Source organism: Acipenser ruthenus, chromosome 14, assembly GCF_902713425.1.
Source record: "Acipenser ruthenus chromosome 14, fAciRut3.2 maternal haplotype, whole genome shotgun sequence".
NCBI lineage: Eukaryota > Metazoa > Chordata > Actinopteri > Acipenseriformes > Acipenseridae > Acipenser > Acipenser ruthenus.
The window spans coordinates 3,002,154-3,016,088 of record NC_081202.1 but is presented as its reverse complement, the minus strand read 5'-3'; the positions used below and the strand labels follow the sequence as shown (position 1 = coordinate 3,016,088).

The 13,935-nt window shown below is 40.2% G+C and overlaps 1 protein-coding gene across 1 annotated transcript; it reads left to right on the top strand.

Moving 5' to 3' along the window:
• The first annotated feature begins 4,880 nt into the window (after window positions 1-4,880).
• LOC117419718 (F-actin-capping protein subunit alpha-2-like) lies at window positions 4,881-6,723 on the top strand. Its single transcript, XM_034032728.3, has 2 exons — window positions 4,881-5,000; window positions 5,873-6,723. Exon 2 carries the CDS (start codon window positions 5,884-5,886, stop codon window positions 6,721-6,723), a length of 840 nt encoding a protein of 279 aa, XP_033888619.2. The 5' UTR covers window positions 4,881-5,000; window positions 5,873-5,883.
• The last annotated feature ends 7,212 nt before the right edge of the window (window positions 6,724-13,935 follow it).

Here is a 13,935-nt window from a genome sequence, read left to right as displayed (position 1 = left end):
TAACTATGCATAATAACATTGTAATTATGTTTGAGTACACATGTATTTACTACGTAACTACTATGTAAATACACAGTAATTAGAGACACAATGTAAAGTGTTACCATATCCTCCTGGTACAGCAACTGATGGACCATAATTTATACACTAGCAGACATATACAAGTTTAAAAAAATAAGGTTTTCTATTATCATTACGTGTAAAATCATAACATGTAGACATCCTACATTCAAATATGTATTTTGTCCCATTTGATGATGTTCAGCCCTCCATGTATTTATCTGTGCATCTCTTCTTCCAAAGAGAACATTTCCAAAAATAGGTTTTGATTAAACTTTTAGTAGATACATTTGTCATTGAAATTTATAGTTATGAAGGCATTATTATTTAAAACAATTATATGGAACATAGGTTATATTGCATTTTCTAACTCTCAAGATTCTTATCAGCCCAGGACTTACAATCAAGCCCTAAAACAGTTCATTGACCCTCAGCCGGTTCAATTAGTTATTTTAACCTGGTTGAAAAAGTTATCTGGCCTGCAATGAATCAGGAAAGAAAACTACTGATAAAGAATAACTTTGTCTTCTGAAACTGTCCCTGTTTTGTTTAGTCTTTGCCACCTTCAGCCATTGCTGTCAGCCTGCATCACTACCATACCTGAACTCTCTGTAGCATCTCATCACGTCGACAGTGAACAAGCTTGCCTGAGTCTACTGAGAGGGGTTGCAGACCAACAAACAAACGAGGTCAAGTAAGAGAAGACTTAGGCCCTGAAGATGCGAACAAACAAATCAATAAAGATATAGCTCCCTCCTATCTGGCTTTAACTAAGAAAGACTTGCTGAAGTTGTGTTTGTTGAAGAGAAGTAACCTGCACAGGTCTGCAATGTTGAGCAGCTTTATAGACATTAAACAGCACTGTTTGATTTGAGCCTTAAAATCCTTCAGCATGTCAAACCCGCAGTGTAGTATTATCAACTATTTTGTATCAAGGTAAGTAACTGTGTATATGAATGTGCAGATGTAAAGTTATAGTTCAGTCAAATGACAAAAAGTCTGGGTGTACTTAAACCCAAATGTGGTATTACCATGTTATAGCAGGCTAAGTCCATGCCTAGAATCTGTATCAATCAATCAACCAATCAAAACCTTGGTTTATCCAGATGAGTCAATTGAGAATAAATTCTCATTTACAATGACGAGATGGCAAGAGGCTCACACAACCACAGCAAACAACATCAAACACAAGAAACAAGGAGTACAAAAAACACATAGCAAGCAAAGTACAAGTGTGACAAACCACAATTCAATAATACAGCAGATAATGGTGATAGTTACATCAGGATATGATTAAATAGTGATAGTTACATCAGGATGTGATTAAATACAAAGTACTACAGGTTAAACACTTGGCAGATTACAGTATTCTGAAGTACAGGATTAAATGCAGTAAACTAGGGGGCAGATAAGAGCAAAATAAAGCACATTTACATGAAGGGTGATAGTGTCCCAGGATACAAACAGAGGAGTTCTACAGGTGCTCTTTGAAGAGGTGAGTCTTGAGGAGGCGCCGGAATGTGGTCAGGGACTGGGCAGTCCTGACATCTGTAGGAAGGTCATTCCACCACTGCGGAGCAAGGGTGGAGAAGGAGCGGGCTCTGGAGGCAGGGGAGCGTAGCGGAGGTAGAGCTAGTCTTCTAGTGCAGGCGGAGCGGAGAGGTCGAGTGGGGGTGTAGGGAGAGATGAGGGTCTGGAGGTAGCTGGGTGCAGTCTGGTCAAGGCATCTGTAGGCTAGTACAAGAGTCTTGAACTGGATGCGAGCGGTGATCGGGAGCCAGTGGAGCGAGCGGAGTAGTGGAGTAGCGTGGGCGAAGCGAGGCAGAGAGAACACCAGGCGGGCAGCAGAGTTCTGGATGAGCTGGAGCGGACGGGACATAGTTACATTATTTGAGTTCTGCCTTATAACGAGAATGAAAGAGTTAGTGGAATGGCATTATGGAAGCTATGACCAGAATACGTTACTTCATACATAATTACATTTGAAGTACAGCTACAAGTGGGTGAGATAAAATGTTAAAAAGAAAATACTGTAGACAATCGGGCATAGAAATGGTTTCTTACCTGGATGAATGTTTAAAACCCTTTTTTTCTGGCCCCCCTAGAGAGATGAGATGACTATGTCTTGAGGGAGTTTGCTTTCTGTAAAGCACACTCCATTTCTCTACAGCTCTTTGATGTTGATCTGTCAACCCAATTGGAAGGCAAGCACTGAAAATTAAAAATAAATAACTAAATAAACAGCTGTCTAAAACAGTTGAATGAAATTATGAAGTACTGTTTAACCTAATTCCTTAATTTCAATCAGGCATTACACGCATCAAGCAAGTGCTAAATGCGTATTGTTTAAAAATCTTTAGTATATACAAAACAAATTACCTGTTTAATTATTTACTTTTACCAAGTCTGTATGGTTTGTAATACCATTATCCAAAGGCATTTAATATTACTTACTGGCATAGTGCAGAGAAAACAAAGTAATTATGAAGTATTTTGCAGTAAATTTATCAGTAGGACAAATGATGCTACGCAGTGACATCACTAGTACCAGATTATGACACCATATACCTTGATTGCTTTAGTGATGATCACCATAGCAACTGAAAGCAAGTAACAAAGTGTGTGTTACATTGAAGTAACCTGCTTCACATAGCTCAAGCCTTCTGTAACCGGTATCCTTTCCTTTTTTGGACAAAGTTACTTTTGTTTTTGTTTTTATTTTGACAACAGGTATGTGTAAATACTTAACAGTTAAACTATATAGATAGATAGATAGATAGATAGATAGATAGATAGATAGATAGATAGATGCTTTAAATGTTTGTGAGGATATTAGTCTAAAAGCTGGCTCAAACTTCAATCTTGCATACTGGGAGACAGTCATGCGATGCAATGAGCTAGAGTTGGCTTGCCAGACAGTGGCACCACCAGAGAAATATTTGTACGATTGAAGTACAGGTACAAGCCAGCCTGGAGTGAGGGAATTCTTACTGTATAGGGATTCTTACACTGTATTCATCCTGCTGACTACTGCAAGCTTTAAATAGTCTTCACAAAATACCAACAGTCCAGCAGCATGTCAAATGTAAAGAGGGAACTACAATGAATATAAGATGACTGGCCGCTACCTTCAGTCTTGCTGGACACCACTGCACAATCATGACAGACCAGAACTGTGATGCGTAGGGTTAACCCAATAGCAACACAAATTAAAGGAATCCCTGCAACTCACATAGAGAAAAAAACTTTATTGGTTAAAAAAAAACATTTAAAAAAACACTAGTTTCGGCTTAGCATGCATTCAGTGCCCTGATGAAAACTATGGAAGCCGAAACGCATCCATTGTTTAATGTTTTTTTAACCAATAAAGTATTTCTTGATACATGAGTTGTGGGGGTTTCCTTTACTTTATTTTCATCTTACTCATAGAAATGACTCGGTTTGCAATTCCGGCCGCACAACAGCTTGAGAGGAGTCTAATATAAAGGGGATCAAACTATTTATTGTAAATAAATAAGTGAGGTCAGCTAAAAGCAACTTCTTCAATCTTGGCTTGTGAACCCTGTGTTCACAGCCCAGAGCAAGATAGAGAGTGACAGAGAGAGAAAGAGCAGTCATGTATAGTTCTGTAAAGCTCATACAATATGCAAAGAATATACGTTTTCTCCAGAAGGATTCTCACCTACCAGCACTGCGATTCTCTGGGGACTCTGCAAGCTTGTATCAGCTTGGTCCTCAGAGCTGGTTTAATCACTATCTCAAGCTTGCAGCATTACTTCAGCACACTTCACAAGTTTAGCTCTTTACTGTGTATTAGACCCATTGTTTTTATAAAATGGGTCTTTTAAATACCCTGTCCTGATTGGTCAAAACAGGTCACACAGGGGTGTCTATATTACAGCATATCACCATGCGTTGACACTTATTTTCAAAAAGGGGCTAATCACTAGTAGATATTCATACTCCATTAGCCTTTAAAAAAAAAAGGCAGACATATTGGAATGTATAGCAATAAACATGACTGACGAGATTTATGTAAATATTGGCTTTTTGGGAAACCGAATTGGACACCAATGATCAATTAAAGAAACGAAAAAAGCAAAAGTAAGCCTTCAAATCAATTCAAAACTCCCATTGTGATTGCCCTGCACCTCTCCCTGAACTCTGTCAGAACTACAGCGTTTCCCTTTCCTATTCTGAAAAGAAATAGTTTAAAAAATATCTTAAACTTTCAGTTTTAAAAAAAAAAGTGGGTCGCTTTTAAGAGCCTTTGGTGGTTAAATGGGTGTTTTGTTGCTGCTGCCCCTGGTCTATGTTTGTACAGGAGGCTGTGTGGTCCAGTGGTTAAAGAAAAGGGCTTGTAACAAGGAGGTCCCCTTTTCAAATCAGCCACTGACTCATTGTGTGACCCTGAGCAAGTCACTTAACCTCCCTGTTACCAATTATAAACATAGGCAGGGATTGGGAGGAGAGAACATGGGGGCTTGCTTCTCCTATCTGTTGCTGCTGATGCAATCCCAGTAGCAACTTCGTCCTCCACCTCTCCAGCCTCCACTTCTCCACTTTATTTGCAGGCAGTCCCCTCGATGGGTGGGCAGTGCATGGCTTCGTCACGGTCCACCCTGCTGACCTGGCCTCGTCAGATCAATTCCTCTTTCAGAGGGCAGTGGCTTCCTTCTCCCTTTGAGAGGCGGGACCAACAGCCAAATCTATAAGCAGTGACATCACTCATACCCCCAGTCACGCAGCCATGATCCAGACACTGAATTGATATCATGCTTGTTCTGCATTTACAAGCCTGATTTACAACCGAGCAGCAGGTTTGAAAGTAAAACCGAAGGAAGCAGAACAGATTTTAATGTCTCTTTAATAGAGACAGAGATAATGATAAAGAAGGAACCATCATCCAAAGATGGAATCCAAATAACTCAGCAACTTGGGTGAGTGCAAAAATGATAAATCACACTGTATGCCTATTACAAATGTGCTATGTGGAATGTAATGATCCATGCCAGGATCTCACGCATCATTTCTATTTTTAAGCCTAAAATGATTTTTGTGGGAAGGTTTTAGTATTAATATTTTATTGTTGTTGCCAGGGAAAGATGCTAGGAAAAGGTTATCTTACTTAAAGAGAAAGAAGTAGCGAGGTTCCGAAAAATATAGCGTTATACGTCCCCACGTGTTGCTACAACTATTTAAATAATGTACCTGTCATTTTTCTTTTTGTTGTTAACATCCTGACAATTTTTTACACTTATAAATTTTTATTCTGTCTCAACGGCATTTTCAAGATGGCTGCCTAGTGCACAAGGGTTGGAGATCAGAGGTGTGTTCTCTCTGATCACTGCCTGATTATTTTCCTACCTGTATTCCTGAAGAGACACCCACCAATGAAGCTGGGGCAGTAATGAGGGTGCCACCAGTGTCCCAATTGATACCATACTGCTTGCTATTTCTTTAATTCATGTATTCATTCATTCATGTCCTTGGTGATTAAATCTTAAAAAGGATTTGACACTAAACCCTAACCACAGTTGGAAATAAGTAAAGTGGAGACAGACTTAGGACAGAAGGTAGGAGACTTTTCTTTACACAGAGAGGAGAGGCTATGGAATGGGTTACCAAGCCATGTTGTTGATGTAGAATGAGTGGGATCCTTTAACTAGGAACCGGGCGAGCACTGATGGCATCCTCTCATTCGTTCTTATATTTTGTTATGTTCCAAGGTTAGTATAACACCGTTTAATGTAATCTCTTTGCAAATCTTTATTCATTGTTAATTGGTGTTGTGTGTGTGTCTTCCCTCAAGGTGCTGTGAGTATGGCTTTGTCCGCAGAAGAGAAGGTCCAGGTGGTCAATAACTTAATTACACAGGCTCCTCCTGGAGAATTTATTGATGTTTTCAATGACTTGCGTGTTTTACTGAACGATGACGACCTCATGCGAGAACAAATAGCAATATCCTTTGTGAAGTACAACCTGGAGTCCTTTACTCCAGTTTCAATCCCTGGACACGGACAGGTTTTGGTGACCCGCCATGGGGATCTAGGGCAAGGACGTTTTCTAGATCCCAGCAGAAATATTTCCTTTAAGTTTGACCATTTGCTGAAAGAAGCTACTGATCCTCAGCTACACAATGTCGATAGCAAGGCGGAGCCCTGGAGGGCTGCCATGGAAACGGCCTTGAAGTGGTACATCACTCAGCATTTCAGCACAGGCGTCTGCACCGTGTACGAGAAAACCATCCACAACCAGCAGATCATCATTGGCTGCATGGAGGCCCACCAATACAACCCTTCCAATTTCTGTAACGGATCCTGGAAAGCGGAGTGGAAATTCACTGTCTCGTCTCCCATTACGCAACTGACAGGCAACGTCAAGGTCCAGGGCCATTATTTCGAGGACGCATCTGTTCACATGTCCACGGTCAAGGAGGTGGAAGAGACACTCTACCTGACTGACCCAGTGCAAGGGGCCAAAGAGTTTGTGAGCATCGTGGAGAGAGCAGAGGCGGAACTTCACAAGACCTTGATGGAGGACTACGCTTCTCTGTCTGATACTGCACTCAAAGCTCTACGACGGGCCCTGCCGATCACACGCACCAAACTGGACTGGGATAAAATGAGCAGCTACAAAGTTATACCAGCACCTTCCAATTAAAATACCTTTACAAGAGTATGCTTGGCTTGGTGTCTTCATAAAGGGAACGTGTGAGTCGCTTGCACAATTGTAAGGATTATAGGGGACGTCCAAGTAATACACCATCAATTTTGCAGTTCACCCACTAACATTATGTATAGTTACTTCTATACATTAACTATAGTGTACCATGGTTTGCCAGTTTTTTTTTAGATGCTTTATCATACCTCTTTCGTCTTTACAATGTGTATCTATGCTTTACCATGCTTTCACTGTTCTTTACTACATGCTTTTTATATCGTAAACCATTAAAATGATTTAGTATTTTTTCTAAACAATTGCATTTTTGTAGACCCCAGAGTCCAATGCATGGGGGGGTGGGGGGGAGTGGATATAGTATCTAATGTGGATGCTGTACTTTCAAGTGTTGTTGTCCTGCTTATAAAAGAAGAAGAAAAAGCTAAACGAAGGCACAAGTAAAACAAATGAAATGTTGAACTCAAAGACGAATATATGGCTTGCACAGTACAGAGCTCTTCATGGGTGCAAAGCTTCACACTGTGAGACAGCATTTGTTTTTCAAGAGACACAGGAGCTTTAGGTAACATATTTGTGCAAAATGTAAAACCAAAACTGGGCCAGGTGCATCTGAAACCTAAGTAATAGTTTTAAAAAAATCTAAAACATTCAATGACAACGTTTCGAGTGGAAGTCTTTGTCAGTGCCTTCAGTCATGAAGAAAGCACTGTTGTGAATTGCCGGTCTCTTTTGGTATCTGATTCTGGCATGGTGGAGTGAGAGTAACAGGCCAGTGGGATGTCACAGCTTCGTGGAAACAGGTTATTCTTTATTGCAGTTCCCTTTAGGGTGGATTGACTTGATGCAGCTCCACATTTATAAAAGTTTCTCATTGTAAAAGTATAGCAAAGTGTAATAAAGCAGCATAGTGAAAGCATGGTAAATCATAGATAAGCATTGTAAAGCACAGAGAGGTATGGTAAAGCATATTTAAAAACATGGCAAACCATGGTAAACTATGTGTAGTTTATTCATGGTAAAAGCATGGGAAAATGCAAAATAACTGTACAAATCTACCGTGGTAAACCTTTATAAAGGTGTAACAGGGCGCAACCCGGTGACCCGGCAACCCTGCACACCGCATGCAAGCGTCTGAATCACAATGCAAAATCTGCGTTTTAGAGCTGTTAACCTCATCTCACCTCACCAACAGGGGACCGAATCTGTAACCGTAGTGCATCACACAACGCTGCCCCTTACAAAGATACCACCTCTTGCTTTAGTTGTGCCAGATTTGCTGGCTCAGGAAGCAGAGCATATAGACAACGAGGACCATCAAGGAGACACAACCAGAGGTCCCATTACTTTAGCTTCATTCTGCTGACTCTCTCTTTCACTGATCATTCCTTAGTTCCAATTTGAGCCCAGTGAGGTAGGAGATTGTTTTGTGCGTGTTTGTAATTGACCTTGTTGTACAATTACCACATGCTGTGTCTTGGTAGATATCCAATTAATTATCTATCCAAAACAGCTCCCAGGGGGCAGCACACAATTGACCGAGCGCCTCCTGGGGTGGGGAGGGCTTAGGTCGGCTAGGGTGTCCTCGGCTCACCATGCACCAGCGACCCCTGTAGACTGACCGGGCGCCTGCGGCCCAGAGCTGTGTGGTCCTCTGATGCTGTAGCTCTGAGGTAGCTGCATGGCAGGCCTGCAGAGTGAAAAGAAGTGGACGACTGACGGCACACGTTTTCGGAGGACGTGTGTGTTTGTTTTCTTCTCTACCGAGTCAGCGGGGGTTGCAGCGATTCCAAAAAAAAAATAAAAAATTGGGTTAGGGTTAGGGTTAAAGTTAGGGTTAGGATTAGGGTTAAATAATGAAGTATGCAATTAGAGACTCTTGATGCAAAGTTTTACCCATCAGTTATTGTGAGAAGGCGCATGTGTCTGATAGTATGTGTGATGGGAGAGGAAACATGCTTCGGCGATGAAGAGGTTTGTGTCAGGAGGAATGCACACCATTATTATTATTATTATTATTATTTAATTTCTTAATTTCTTAGCAGACGCCCTTATCCAGGGCCTTATCCAGGGCGACTTACAATCGTAAGCAAATACATTTCAAGCTGCAAGCTGAGGGGAACACTGTAGGCTGATACAACACAGATATTATTATTATCACAACAGGCTCTGCTGGTATGCTGTTTCCCTATCATTGTTTATGGGTATTAATGCTGTGCTGTACTGTGTTCCCATTGTGGCTGTCCAGTGATGCAGCTTTGGTATGCCAGGGTACAGAATGGTTTGGCTTTGCAATGTTAAGTGCATTGCTCTGCTTACTTTTCTTACTGATCCAATTTTTGACAAATATAAATAAAAATCTGCTAAAGATCTGTCAGAATTGCAGTACATCTTATCTAGTGTATAGATGTCATCCTGTGCATAGAACGTGTGCCAGAATATGACAGAAGTGAAAGAAACAACACTTTATGTTTTAATAGTAGTTCCTGAGCACAATCTTTTTCTTTTTTCATTTATAAGAAGTTAATATGCTGTGTGCACGGCAACTCTTATATAACAGAACATACTGCGCACATTTTCAACAGCCAGAGCAGCTCAGCTTTGCTGTAATCTTTCCCAAACTGCACAAAATCTCATAACAGACACCCACACACACTCTATCCATCTTTAATGCAGACAAGAAACATGCAATATGACCGATGATTAAAATCTTTTGGTGTTCTTTTTGACTCAGTAATACCCAATGTTAGTTTCATGAACCAGATAGAATAGCTTTTATTGAACACTCGATAAAGGACGGTACAAACTTTTATTAGGGAATAAGGGACATGTAAATTCATATTTTTTTATGATTGGCTGAAAAGGTGTGGGGGTGGCAATCCTTCCTCTCAAAGCAAAGTTCAAAACGTACATACAGTGCTATTGCAATGGTCAGTGGTGTGTGATGCACTGCCATTGCGGATTCTGTCAGTGAGATGAGGTTAAAAGCTCTAAAACCACGAATGCAGACGAGCCCGGCTCTTTTGCATTGTGGTTAAGATGCTCGCTTGCAGTCTGTTGGGTCACCGATTCGGGCCTCGCCTCTGCCCTGTTACATTGGTGCCCGTGACCCGAATCTCGTAGACTGGCTGCAGCCAATCACTGAGGTTAAAGGGGGGAAGAGACTAACAGGCAGCGTTGTCTAATACACTGCCGTTACAGATTGTCACCCCCTGTCTGTAACTATCTATCTATCTATCTATCTATCTATCTATCTATCTATCTATCTATCTATCTATCTATCTATCTATCTATCTATCTAATTAAGCCTTTATTTAACTAGGAAATCACATTGAGATTAAAACCTCTTTTTCAAGTGAGACCTAGCCAAGAAAGGTAGCAGCAGTACAATAAAACATACTACAATACAAACATACAAATACAAAAATAAAATACTTTAAAAACAGAGACAAGTCATACTCAATACAATAAACAATCAGTTAGTGACAATCAATTAGTGACAGGTGTAATCAACTACTTAAAACAAGCACAACTTTCAATTGGATAATCATGCAGCTTACTCCTGAATTGTACTAAAGTTATTTGGGACTGCAACTTAAGTTTAGACTGTAATTCATTCCAAGACCATGGAGCAAAATAAGCAAATGATCTTTTAGCAGCCTCTGTACACACTTTAGGAACCAGTGCTTCAACCTTCACAATGCCAAAGAGGTCCAGCCAACCAAACCATATAACACACAATGATGAGTACTGTAACTTGAATTATATATATATATATATATATATATATATATATATATATATATATATATATATTGTGACAAAGCACAACTCACTCAGGTTCGTGCCCCTTTAAAGATACGACCCAGAACAATGAAATGGAGTTTTAAGCGCTGGTGCGCTATTTTTAATAAACACAAAAATCAAACAAAATAAACACCTAACTCCTCTTGGAGCACTAACTAACACACAGGAACACCCTGACTAACGCGGGACAGCTATTTTCCCGTCCTTCCCAAAACCACAAACTTCAACACACAGGTTTGACACCGCACTTACTTTTTCTCTCTGGCTACTCGGAGACAGAGCACCTCTTCTGCCTCCTTCTACTCAGCAGCCCCAAGCAGACTGCTTGCTCTCCTTTTAAACTCCCGCACCTGGGTCTAATTCCTTATAATGCCCAGGTGCGGATGATAATTAATAATAAAGCAATTAAACAAAACAATAAAACAATTAACAAACTAAATGAAACAATAAAGCAATACAACACGGTGCATTCTCACATGTTTTTTCTTTGCAGTGAGGTTTTAACCCCCTCCCTGCCGTCTCTCACAACCCGCTATATTACAATATATATATATATATATATATATACACACACACATATATATTTGCTCTAAGTAATACAGTATATGTCTGTTTCATACTGATATTTTGTTAGAGTAAAAGTTTCAGAGGATTCCAAATCTCCAAGGATATCAAGCAGAGGACAATGACTGCTCTATTCTTAAGCATGAGACATAGAATTTCAGTTTACACAGGGAAAGCACTGAGCATGATGCAATTTTAAAATGATTATCTACAGGGGCCTGCTTAAATATTTGCGCTGTTAAGTTATACGACTGGGAAGGGGTGCTAATGCCAATAAAAGAACAGCGCAAGACAATAGGAATGCACATCCAAGCAGGAAAGACTGTATAAAACAATATCTCCGGAACCTCGTAATCCAGTTTAACGGCTTGAGAAGGTCTAATGAACAGAGCGTTTGTGTGCAAGAGAAATACACACGCTGATCTGGAACCACATCTACAAATGAACTTGGCACCAATGCAATACTTAAAAAAACCCACTTGCAAAAAGCCTGTAAAGAGTAATGAATACTTCACCCAAAGACTCATAATACTGAATCACGAATAAGCTTTTTTTATGAATGTATCTTGAATCGCTGCTTATATTCAATAGGACACGTGTTCCTCTTCTTTCTGCTTGCTATGTACAGTAGGTCTCACATGTGCAGCTGTGAAAGGAACACATGTTTCTTTTAACATGTTTTTTTGAATGGTGTTTTTTATCTGGTACCATACCAGGTTAAAGAAATATCACAGCTGTTTTAACTAATGTTGCTTAGAACCACTTTGCATCACATTTTTTGTGTTACAGCTTGATGACTTTGTAAAACTCCGAAGTTAAAAGGACGCCTGTGATCTCAATAGAACTTCTCTCTAAGTACAGCTGGTACACCAGAGTGGAGCCATTAACCTCTTCCTTGCTGGGGGAAAGGTTAATGGTAAAGGGGTGTAACCCAAGGGCTCTCAGTCATGCATGTTATACACGGAGTGCATGTTATATTCTAATAATTACTGGACGTTCAGAGAATCTGGTTGCCTTTGTTACCACTATTACAAGTTGCTTCAGATCACACATTAAAATGCAAATGCATTCTAGTGCGAAGACCACAGAGGCAGTTTGGGAATGGCATGTCAACCCATCACTTCTGCAACCATGTATTGAAATGTATAATTAGTGTTGAATTAATATGTTTATATACATTTAAAATAAGAATCATGTTCTTTTTGTTTGACATGAAGAATCGTCCACAGAATGTCTAATAGCTCAAGGGATCTAGCATGGCAGATACGGAGCGGAATGTGCACAGGACTGTATGTATTCTCAGAATGCAGAAACCATGGCGATTCACACATGCCCAACCTGATATGTGCTACCTGTAGGGTAGATCTGCTTGGCCGAGAATCAAGCTGGCTGAATTAATCACCAATAAATGTGACATCTGCTTTATTTTTAACAGTAATATATGAAAGTGAAAGTGGCCATGAATTGAAAAGGGAAGGTGCAGTGGCTGTGTAGCGTCACAGATTGTTAGTATAATCTGAAAACAGTAATAGTGATACAATTCTTCATTCTAGTGACTTCATTCAAATAAGTATTCTTTAAAAAAAAAAAAAAAAAACAACACATAGCATAGTTTTTAAATTATTTTAAATCTATGTGTCCCGGTTCTGAACTTTGGAAATCTAGGCACTCTGCCAATGGACCTTTAAGGGCTTAGTTTGACTCTCACCAGCACAGGGCAATATGGGGGGTGCTGTGGTTGGACAGGATAATGTAAACATTAATATAAACTGTTAAACATTACAATATCTGATCCTAGCACACCCTACACACACCATCCCTGACATCTTTGCTATGCCTACTTCTTTCAATCTGAAAGACACTATGACATAGCCCTGATGTTTTCTGCACTGACAGCCTTGGTGTACATCAGTGTTGTACTGCGAGGGAGCTGAATGGCTCAGTGAGTCTTGAAAGTACATGAATGCATTGCGAGAACATCCCCCTCTTGCTGTATCAGGCAGTATGGCTGCGATTCACAGAATTGTGGAACTTAATCATCGCAGACGCCACCCGCGCAGTAGATTATTAAGAATTAATGCCAACATAAGAACAAACTTAAACCCATTAGATATACTTAGTGACAGAGAAATCATTAGACGATACTGGCTTCCACGGCATGCAATTCTAACTTTACTGGATTTACTCACACCAGATTTGAGGAGGAGCACTGAGCGCAATTGTGCACTAACTCCAGCTGTGCAATTGCTGTGTTCATTGCGGTACTATGCCACAGAAAGCTTTCTCCAAACTGTAGGAGATGGGCTGGGACTCAGCAAAGCGTCTGTAACGACAGTGCTTGTTAGGCATGCACCTGAGTACATTGTGTTCCTGAGAACACAGGCAGAATTTCATGACACTCACAGAGGATTCCATTCAATTGCAAACATCCCTGAAGTTATAGGGGCAATTGATGGTACACTAATTCCCATAATAACCCCCTGTCTGCAGAAAAGGCTACTCAGTGATAAATGTCCAAGCTATATGCAATCATGAGGGTGTCATCACGGACATTGTGGCAAAGTGGCCGGGGGGTACACACAATGCCTTCATATGGTCCAATTCCACAATATCTTTAGGCTATATGGCTAGTGGAGCCATAATTACAATTATTGGCAGCTACTTACATGAAGTGCCTGTAAGTACAATGTAATTACACTGTAATGAAACAATGATTACACATATAAATTACAAACTGAGAAATGTTGTCTGTTGCCTTTGTAATTACGCTGTATTTTCACATACGATTATGCACTTACAGTTAAATTACAGTGTAATTACAATGTG